The following is an 11,243-nucleotide window of genomic DNA, read 5'->3' as shown; positions in this document are numbered from 1 at the left end:
CTTGGAATGACCGGAAAATTTTTTTCGAGATTCGTTTCAACTCGATAAAATTTAGTACGCTTTTAAAAGATAATTTTTTTACACTTTTATTTAGCTTTCAAATTTTTTAAAATTGATTATAATGCATTGTATCTGCCCAGAAAATAATTATCAAAACTGAAAAATCAGTAAGATTATAATTTCACTTCAATTATTTAATTTTTCAAATATTTCCAAAAATTCAAATTTTTAAATTTAACATCAATATAATTCAATTCAAATTTTCTTTTTTAGATATTTTTCAAACCATAGTTTGAAAAATTAAATTAATAATTACTTGAAATTAATTTTTGTTAAATTAAGCTTTTATAGTACATGTAACGTAATATTAAGCAAAAAAATTTTAATCAACTCCCCAAAAATAATTGAAAAGTTACATTAACTTAATCCAATTTGCTTACAAAAAAATTACAATAACTTTTTTCTTTCAAAAAGAAATCAAAAAAATTTTCAATATTAATTTTTAAATTAACTAATTTTTTAATAAAAGAATATTCGATAAAAATCTTAATCAGCTCCCAGACTTTACCCATAAATTAAGTGAAAATTACATACTTTTAGTACAAGTTGATTAAATAAATCAAATAGAAAAAATTACAATTTATATATCTTTTTCCAAAAAAAAAAAAATAATTTCAGTATTAATTGTTAAATTAATAAGTAATTTTCCAGCAAATTTTTTCGTACAAGAATTTCAAATGAAATAATACCTATTATAAAAAAAAAAAAAGTAAACAGGATATTATTTCACGAAATATTTCCACAAAAAAAAAAACTAGTCACGAATTCTCACCCAAACCAATCAGCAAAAGCTTAAAAAACTTACTTATTGCACAAACACTCAGATTGCAGGCTCAACAGCACTCACAAAAAAAAAAAAAAAAAAAAAAAAAAAAAAGAAAGATTGCAGTGTAAAATAAAAATCTCGCGCTTACACCAAAGAAAAAACAACCCCTTAACAATAAAATATTATATATTAATAAATATATACAAACGAAAAAAGAAAAAAAAATACAAAAATATCTATCGGATACTAGTAAATAAATTAAGCCCCGACTTATTTTCTTTTTGACTTCTAGCTTTGCTGAAGACATTCCAGAATCTGAGAGTTTCGTCTCCAGCTCCAGTAACAATAGCTTCTCCATCAGGACTCATCGCCAAGTAAAGCACGCGGTATGAGTGTCCAGTGAGTTTGGCGACTTGAGTCAAGCTGGGGTACTTCCACACGAGTATCTGATTCTGGGAGTACCCGTGAGTGCTGACGAGCTCAGAACTGTGCTTGCTCCAGGCTAGATTGCAGACCTGGCTGCCAGTGTCCACACACTGCATGGGCTGGCCAGTCAAGGTGTTCCAGAACCTGATGCATCTGTCAGCAGTTCCTCCCCCGGAGGCCAGGAGCCCGTGATGGTGCGGAGACCAGGCGATGGCCTTCACCGCGGCCAGGTGTTCCGTGTAAGTCTGAACCGGAGTCAAAGAATGAAGATTCCAGACGTAGAGTCTGTTGTCGTTGCCCCCGGAGGCCAAGTACTGGTTGTCTGGGGACCACTTCAGGCCACAGACCTCCTGACGATGAGCTCCCAGTCTTCGCTCGCTTACGACACAAGGAGTCCTGACGTCTCGCTGCAAAATTAACCTATCGCGACTTCCAGAAGAGAGAATTTCACCATTCCAGGCCAGAGCTCCCACCCGAGCGCTGTGTCCTTGGAGTTTGGCTACCTGCTTGTTGACTGCGACGTCCCAGACCTGGATGTACCCGCTGTTGGTCCCTACTGCCACTAAGTTTCCTCTTTCGTTCCAGGCGACTGACGTGACGCTGTTGCCATCTCCGGACAGGTCGCAGAGCCGGGTCACTTGGCTGGTGCAGGCTGACCAGAGGTAAACGCAACTTCCTAGACCGACGCTTAGCACGTTTTGCGAGGACCAGTCGACCAGGTTCAGGTAGAAGTCGTCCTGTAGCTCCGGGGCGTCAAGAACCTTGAAGGGGATTCGGGAGATTTTTCTCGTGGTCTTGCGGGGGGACCGGAGCAATTTTTGGCTCTTTGCGCTCAAGGGGGAAAGTGAGTACGGTGAACTGCTGTCCAGGGTACGTTCTTTTGTAGGCGTTGAGTACTTGAACAGGTTCTTCCCTTGGAGGATTGAGGAGGAGTAGTTTCCTCGCTCCTCTGTTTGGTTTTTGACATCTTCGATACTCGCTCCAAGGAGCTCGTTCTTTAAAAGGGATGAGTACGCTATGCCATCACGGTTTCCTTCCCCGTTTTCTCGCGTACTTTTCTTGTTGATCAAGCTGTTTCGGGAGGACTCGGTTATCATTGAGAAAGTCGTGTGCCAGTTGTTACCTGCGAGGTGGAAGATTTAATTAGTAATGTAGTTTTTAGATAGTTAATAGTTTATAGATTTTTAGTATGAAATATTTTTGCTGTTTTGAATTATTATTTTATAAGTTTCAATTTTTATTAGTAAAAAAATCATTTTTATATTCGAATCTTTTTTATCAAGTTTTGAATAATTATTTCAATTTTTAAAAATAAAAATTAATTTTTACAATTACAGAATTGTGATTTTTAATATTTCATAATTACATTTTTTTTCGAGGTTATTGTGTAGTTTCACGGTCTAAAATATTTTAGAGCCTAAAAATGATATTTAAATTTTTCTTTGAAAAATTGCATAATTTTTTTTTAATTTCTATTTATTAGATATTAATTTTTTGATTTTTTTTTTTACGAAAAAAAATATCCTACCATGAAACTAAACAATTACCTTTTTCAACCCGACGAAAATTTAAATCAGCGTAACATGACAAAAAATTAAAAATAATATTATTGCGACACAATAACTTATTACTAAATAACCGACGACCTAATTACCCTCATAAAATATCAATGTATCGTATTAGAGAAATAATTTAAAAACTGTGGTAAATCAGCATGATTATTTAGTTTTCAAAAATCGATTTAATACACATCCCTGAAAAAGGGGCAAAATAAAATGTGAGCTTTTTTATTTTATTTAAAAAATAAATTAGTACTAAGAAAACATATAAAAAAATTTTAATTAGCCTTTTTTTAAATTTCCATATTACGAATTATTTTTTTTAATTATAATTTGTCTGCTAAAAAGTCCTAAAAATCATCAGATGCTAATTTCAGTATCATTATTTATTTAAAAAGTTACATTTACATTACTGCATTGTATATTAATGAATAAAAATTTTAAAAAGTTAATCTCTGATAATTTCTTAATTTTTTTTAAACGAATAATTATTTAAAAATTCTTATAAAAATTTTAAAAACTTTTTTATAAAAAATAGTATATTATTTCTGCAACTTTTGGAAGAAATAAAATTTATAAATTTATTAAGAAACTCCAATTACCTGAACGCATTGGAATGAAACGATCATAGCTGGTGGTGGACTTTGACGGCGAAATATAAGTCGAGGACGGGGACATGTTAATGCTGTTGGAGGTAATGATCGAGGGCTTCTTCTGAGCGTTGTTGATCACGTTGGTGTTCTGGTGATTGCTGATGTCCGTTGGCTTCAACAAACGCTTCTCGTACTCGTGGTGATACATTATTGTTAAAATTTTTTAAAAACTTAACCTCAAAGTCATTACACTTTTTTATTAACGTCAAAGCAAACGTTTTGTCGCAACAATATATGTACTATCTGAAAGAATAATTTTATTTGGTAGTAAAATCACTTACAAATCAAATTTAAGCATTAAAAAAAATTTATTTAGATTTTTATTTTAAATTTAGCAGATGTGTCAGGTGAGGAGTTTTTTTTTAAATGGACATTTAAATGCTGCGTTGCGTTTTTTTTTTTTTTTTTTTGTTAATGTATGAAACGATTTTTTAATGACGGCTAATGACCAGATAAAATTAGAAATTTTTTCTTGATAGTGGATTGAGTCACTGGAGTAAACACTGCACCTTTTACCTTCACACACCAGCTTTTAAAGTTTAATCTGGAAGCCGTCGAGGATATTATGTTGGAGAGTTTTATCTTTTTGTTGACTAGGAGGTAGTTTTATGTTTTTTTTCTTTAATGTGTAACACACAAATCACAGTTAGTTGTACGGATACTCTCCCGACTTATTCGTATGTGTCGCTGTCGTTAATCGCGCTTGTCAGCTTGTTTCTTTTTTTAGGTAAATGAGAAGAATACGTTGTAGGGGGCGATTTCATTTGTACAGAGCGGGAGCGCAGCTGCTTTTTTAAAAATCAATATTTTTTCTTTTTTTACCCGCAAGATTTGAATTTCTTCTATAAATTTAGTAGATATTTAATAATTTTTAGAATTTTTTTTAACAAATAAATTATGGCAAAAAAAAGATGAAATTTAAAAATTAAATATCCAATTTTTTTAAATCATTTTTTAGAACTAATTTTTTTGTTAAATAAAATTTAAAAATTCTCTAGTGATTGCTAACTTTAATGTCATAGTTTTTATTAATTTTCAAATGTGAAACTTTTTAATTAAATTTTTTTTTTTAATAATTTAATTGCTATAAAATTCCAAAAAAATTTTTAATTTCTGTCAACTTCAGTGTTATTTAAAAATTCTATCTTTAGAAACTCTAAAAAATTATAGATGCAATTTTGTTTTGATTACAATAATTTTTATGAGTTTTTAACAAAATTATGAAATTAAAATTATTGAAAAAATCATTTTACACATTAAAAATAATTTTAATAAATAAATTGTAATTATTAAAAATTTTTTCTTTAAAAAGAAAACTGTAATTTTTATTAAATAACTTATTAAAAAAATTTATTATAATTTTTCCAACTATTTACATGAGCAATTATTAAGATTTATTCTTTTTATGTAACTTATTTATAAAAAAAAATTTTATAAGTATTTTACATAAATTTTAATAATAAATTATTGAATTTTTTATTTTTACAAAAAATCATCACTTTTATAATTGATTTTTTTTTTTTTTAATTTATATTGATTATAAAAAATTAAACACTTTTATAAATATAAATAAAAATACAAAAAAAAAATTAAATGCGTGAAAACTAAAAATAACAAAGCGCCATATGTTTTTCCCATTCAGTATTTTTAGCCCTTACAACCCTTTCATATTCAAATATCTTTATTTTTAGCCACCAGATATTGGATTTATTTTGAGTATACCTAGAAACTAACTTGATAATTATTCAAACTGTTTAGACAACTCATTTTTCACTCAAAACAAAAATTGTTTTCCTAAAACATGTTTTACTTATATTTTCATCAATTCTCTAGTCAATGAATTTTCAGAGCCTTAATGGACTGACGACTAAAATCTGTTGAAATATTGGCAGTCTAAAAATAAAAAATTTAATTTTTTATCGTCTATTTAAATTAATTGATAAGCTAGATTTAATTAATTTCATTTTATGTACATTTATTGTTCTAATTATTAAGTATAAAACTTAAAATAATAACAATTTTCTTAAGTCGTATTACAACAGGAAATATTAGAAAATTGTTTGTTAATTAATTCTAAAATTTTAGCAATATAATTAATTGAAGAAATAGGAAACTAAATTTGTTTTATCTTTAAAAAAAAATCATTGAAACCAAAAATAAATAATTAAAATAGAAATTTCAATCAAATACTCATAGATGAGTAAGTAATTATCAGTCTAGGATGAAATGACATAAAAATTGAAGCCTACTTAATGGAACTTTGACGTAAAAGTTAAAAAAACTAATTAATATTAAAATTGAGAAACATCTAATATTTTAAAAAAATTTTTTGACTGAAAAATTTATTTAAAAAATTCAAAATTTAGAAGCCAAATAAGAAAAATTAAAAAATTTTCGAGTGTCATAAAATTCAATAAATTATTAGATTTAAAAATTATTTAAAAAATAACTTCCAAAAATGTGCTTTTTTAGAATTTTTCAATTTTTAAATTATTGTAATTTCTAATCAATGGATTTTGCTCTTTTTCAAACTTGACCTCAAAAATTTTCTTAGAAATACGTATAACTTTCATAAGAATCTGATAAAAATGATGTACCTTATCCAAATGTTTCATAAATTCTGTTAGATAATTTTTTATTTTCACGGTCACTTTTTTTTTGCAGAAAAAATCGAAACATTTTTTTTTTTTTTTTTTTATATTTTTTATCATTAACCGTGAAATTAAAAAATTACAATTATAACAAATTAATATTCAATAAAATCAGATGATACTGGAATTAATAGACATCTCATAATTCCTATAATTTTTTTAATAGATAAATTATACTAACAATAATTGATTTAAAAAATGTAATCTTTAGAAGCTCTAAAAATTACAAATGTAATTTTTTAAAAATAATTTTCAAGTTAATTTATTAATAATAAAAAAAGTGTCTGCTAATTTCAATATCAAAAAATTTTTTAATTTTTTAAAAAACAAACTTATTAATTTTACTTCCAAAAACCACAATGACATTGCTAAAATTTTTAAATTAACTAAAAAATTTTCCACACCTGAACCTTAGCTTTTACTTTTCTTATTAGGAGGTTCATCAGTCTCTGTCTCAGCAAAGATAGTAACCGGCTGAGTCTTCTTATAAGCCGGCGCAATCCAATACGGATTTTCCTCAGCTTCCTTGGCATACTTCAAAATAGCTTCCCGGGGATCCTGATCATCCTCAACCTTCTTCCTCAGCCCAATACTCCTGATAACATGAGAGCTCAAAGTAGCTCCGGAAGAAGCAACCCTTCCACCTTGGCCAGAAGTGATGGGCAGATCAGGTCTCCTGGACTTGACAGGGTCCATCCTGTCTTTCTCCATTTGCTTCCTGACAGACTTGGGCCTATCTTGCCTGAAAAGCGGAAGAGCATGAGGAGTGATGATCTGCTGGGTGGACATCATCTCAATGTGGTTCTTCTTGTGCTTAGTCTTAACGACACATAGCTTCGCGCCCCTCATGCTCTTCTTGGCGTCGTAGTAAGTCTTAACGATTCCGTTCCCGCAGCCAACGAAGATTTGATTCAACTTGGGGTGCCAGAGTGTCTTAATCACATGAGAATCAGTGACCTTGATCTCATTAACCAGATCAAAGGTCTTGGCATCGTAAAACAAGACCCTGCCGTGAGTCTGGCCTCTAGCTAGAGACTCCCCAGTGATGATCATCGAGTCGTCGGGGCTGAACATGCAGTCCGTGGTGTCGTACCTTGAGAACAAGTTCTTCACTTGGAAGATCGGTTCCTTGAACGTCCTCAGGTCCCACAGCTTGAGCGAGTCATCGCAAGAGCGCGTTGCGAGGTGATTTCCGATGTAAGAGAAACTCAGACTGGAGATTTCTGAGCCACTTTGATGAGCATTGCGCAGAAGCAGTGACGGTTTGATGAAAGTTTTTCTGCAGTCCCACATCTGGATAGAACCGTCAATGCACCCGCCAGCGACGACGCTGCCGTCTCGACTATAACTGCAAGTTGTGGGAATTGTTTTTACACCATTGGAGGCTCGACATTTTATCAAATCTTTGTGGTCGCGGGAACGATAGAGGATCCAGATTCTACAAGTTCCATCCTCGGAGCAGGTCAGGTATTCTTCTTTCGTGGTCGGGTGCCAAGCTCCGCAATTTAGACCTGCTGTGTGACCTTTAGTCCGCGCCATGTCTGTTATATACTGGTCCCCTTTCACAGTTTCGCATTTTTCGAACCCGTCGCGGTCAAGAACCTTCGCTTGAGCGGCTCCAGAGACAACTAGGATTACATCTCCGGTCATCGAGTACTGAAGACACTTGATTGGGTGATTCTCAAAAGGCTGGAGGGTTCGGAAGCTCCGGAGTGACGAGTCCATACCGGAGAAGTCCCAGAAACTTACGTCGTAGTCCACTGACCCAGATGCCAGCCGGGCTCCGGATGGATCTGCTGCTATTGCGGTGATAGCTTTTACTCCGTGGGTCATGGATACTTCGTGGCTGCAAGGGATTTTGTCAGCGAGTGATCCCTCGTCCTCGGAGTCTGAGCTGTAGTCTTCAGAGTCTGAAGAATCCTTGGCTAAAGAATTTTTTATGGATGTCGATGGCTTAGCAGGCTCTGGAGGAGGCAAAGGTCCGATTACTTCTTCGTCATCTGAAGATTCTAAGGGCTTTTCAACAGGTTTAGGAGCCTTTGATAGTGTCTTCGTTATGTTCTCCATCATTTCTTGGACGTCAAAGGTTTTAGCTTTCTTTCCGAACCCGCTCATGCCCATTACTTTCTGCAGCTCTTCATTTTCTGCGTCATCTTCCGGCCGGATTTCTGTCATTTCTGTTACTTTCGACTCTTGCTTGCCGAAGCTTCCGAAACCTGATGATGATGATGATGATAATTCTGGAGGCTCCTTAGCTAGGGAACTTTTGGCGAGAGTTATTTTTCCGAAAGTTATTTTCTTCATTTTTTTTATCTGAAATATTTTTAAGAAATTAATATTTGATGTTATAATGAAACATTTTGAGTGGATGAAAATTAAGATTAAATTTTTATTTAAAAAGAAAATTTACAACACTTGAAACTTCAATCCTAAAAATATTAAATTTTTTATGATACTATCAGCGGAGATTTGACAAATTTTGAAATTTTTATATCAAATCAATTATGACAGAGAAAAATATTAAAAAAATTTTTTTTTTCATAATATTTTAATTGGTACTATTAAGCTGCAGTCAATACTGAAGTTAGCGGTCAGCTGTCAATTTAAAAAATTTTTTTAACAAATTAATTACAATAAAAAAATGCTTCTAAAAATTTTTACTTGTAATTTTTATATGAAAATAAATTTAGTAGATATTTAAAAATTTTTAGAATTATTTTAACAAATAAATTATGGCAAAAAAAATTAGGAAAAAAAATTGACATTTAGAAATTTTAAAAAATTAAAAATCCAATTTTTAAAAAATCATTTTTTGGAACTAATTTTTTTGTTAAATAAAATTAAAAAATTCTCTAGTGACTGCTAACTTTAATGTCATAATTTTTATTAATTATCACATGTGAAACTTTTTAAGTAAGTTATTTTTTAATAATTTAATTGTTATAAAATTCCAAAAAAATTTTAATGATTTAAAAAATTTTAAACTATGTGATTTTCTGATGATACTAAATTGAACAATAAAAATTATCCTTTAAAAATAATAACATATATGCTCGTCTTAAAAAAAAATTTTTTTCTTAGTCTCTTAATTATATACATTAATTTTTAACATAATCGCATTTTTATTTAATTATAATTCAAAGTTAATACAATTTTTAGTTTTTCAATTAAATAATCATTTTAGTGCAAACTATTGCTAACAATACACGTTAAAATTAATTAAAATTATGTATTTCTTTTATAAATAAAATTGTAATATCAAATTCATGAAATATCCAAAAAAAAAAAACTTTAATTTTACTTACGTTTGATATCACAAAAATATATTAAAAAACTTATAATTTATCTTAACACACATGTGTGATAGTTTCTATCATCCAATGTTTATGTGTTTACATTACGTTTGATTACGTTTCATAGGATTCATAGGTTACAGGAGTTATACAGGATAATTTATAATATACCCTGATAGCCAGCGCTTTCTCAGTAAGTGTTGACTTCCAGCAGTTACGGTTAATTTATACATCAAGTGGGCGGTAATTCTTCTTTCAACAACACTTGTAAGCAAATTGACGGAAATCTACGGCCGCAACTTGAATACAAGTTAACAATCAAACTTGTAGTTAAATTTCCTTTCAACTTTACTACAATTTGAAGGAAATACTTGTATAGCAAGTTTTGACGTCTATTTGCAGAGTAAGTTATAGGTAACTAATAGGTAATCGCTCGCTTTGCCAACTCTTTCCGTCAAGTTTGCTTCAAATTGCGGACGTAGATTGACAGTAAGTTATAGGTAAGGTGGCTATCAGGGTATATATAAATAACTGAAGAACATAAAGGTGTAAATTTGATTGATAAGCGGTAAGTTACCGACAGAGGAAATACCATGTGAAAATTTAATATTTCAAAACAATAGATGTCAGCATTGTCAGTATTTAGAAAATATGTAATCGTTATAATACAGATGACGTCATTTTGATGCGGAATAGTAAAAAATTATTTTTATATTATTTTTTCAGGTATATATATTATATATCTGATTTCCGAAGGCTGTGTTACGAGCATTTTTTATATGAAAATAATTAATAACTTCTTGTGTTTGCAAATTTTTAAAAAGTTATTGCCTTGAAATACTAATTGTTTAAAATTATTATTTAATTATTTAATTGTTTGTCTTTAGTAGAATGAATTGCCTATGTTAAATTTGATAAATTACTCTGTCACTTAATTCATAGTTTATTATATTACTTTTATAGTTCTAATTACGTACTTTGATTATTTCTTTGTTTATTATATCATTTGAAAATATTCATTAACACCTGAAAAATTTACAGTTTTAAATATTTATTAACATAAAATTTGAATGTATACTATATATTGTATGTATTAAATGTAATTTGGAAGGCCGCAAGGGGCTTAGACTCCATGATCTATAAATAAAAAGATAATAATAATAATAATATTATGTTAAAAATAAAGAAAAGACTTAAGTTAACTAAAATTAAAAATTTTTATAACAATGAAATTATTATGACAACAATTAAATAAAAAAATTCCACATGTAAAAATTAATAGTAGAAATTTTTTGTCTAAAAGGCACATGTTGACTAGACTATCAATAAAATGGCTGAAAGTATCTTCAACAGTATCTGAAAATTAATTATTTGTTTGATTTTTAAGAGCCAATTGCATTTTATTATCGTTTTAATTATTGTACTGGATGTAGATCCAGAGAAGTCAGTCAACCGACAAACATCTGAGGCCCCGGACGTACGTCCGGAGACCGACTGACTCCACCTAGTTTATTTGAATTTTTATAATATATTTAATTAAATAAAATTTTGTATTTTAATTTAATTGAACCCGAACAATAATGACAAAATTTAAGAAAGGTCCTAGCAACTGGTTCACCTGGGGTCTATCGACTCCCTAATGAAGCCAACCTGGGATTTAAAATTATTAAAACTAGTTATCTGGAAAACCCAAAATTCCAGAACGTAACACCAATTAATTGATTTGTTATAAAAACTAAAAAAAATGGACAATTATCTGCGACCTTTAATATTATTAAAAAGTAAGGATAAATAGTTGATGTTTCTTAAATTACAAATAATTCTATAATTTTTTA

The 11,243-nt window shown here is 30.0% G+C and overlaps 1 protein-coding gene across 1 annotated transcript; it reads right to left on the bottom strand.

Moving 5' to 3' along the window:
• Positions 1-579: 579 nt before the first annotated feature.
• LOC141538261 (WD repeat-containing protein 70-like) lies at positions 580-9,550 on the bottom strand. Its single transcript, XM_074259639.1, has 4 exons — positions 9,421-9,550; positions 6,532-8,428; positions 3,414-3,620; positions 580-2,375 (listed from the first exon to the last, which is right to left on the bottom strand). Exons 2-4 carry the CDS (start codon positions 8,417-8,419, stop codon positions 1,063-1,065), a joined length of 3,408 nt encoding a protein of 1,135 aa, XP_074115740.1. The 5' UTR covers positions 8,420-8,428; positions 9,421-9,550; the 3' UTR covers positions 580-1,062.
• Between the last annotated feature and the right edge of the window lie 1,693 nt (positions 9,551-11,243).

Source organism: Cotesia typhae, unplaced genomic scaffold (assembly GCF_013202065.1).
Source record: "Cotesia typhae breed Kobodo isofemale line unplaced genomic scaffold, CoteBio_Ctyphae contig_20, whole genome shotgun sequence".
NCBI lineage: Eukaryota > Metazoa > Arthropoda > Insecta > Hymenoptera > Braconidae > Cotesia > Cotesia typhae.
The sequence above is the reverse complement of the archived record's forward strand: the minus strand, read 5'-3'. Positions and strand labels throughout refer to the sequence as shown.

Bases quoted from the DNA above. Each gene is read 5' to 3' on its own strand.
- LOC141538261 (XM_074259639.1), bottom strand. From the start codon at position 8,419: ATGAAGAAAATAACTTTCGGAAAAATAACTCTCGCCAAAAGTTCCCTA. The intron at 3,621-6,531 runs GCTAAGGTTCAG...TTTAAAAAATTT, and splicing joins TCCTAATAAGAAAAGTAAAA to TAACAATAATGTATCACCAC. The intron at 2,376-3,413 runs GTAATTGGAGTT...TCCACCTCGCAG, and splicing joins TTTCATTCCAATGCGTTCAG to GTAACAACTGGCACACGACT.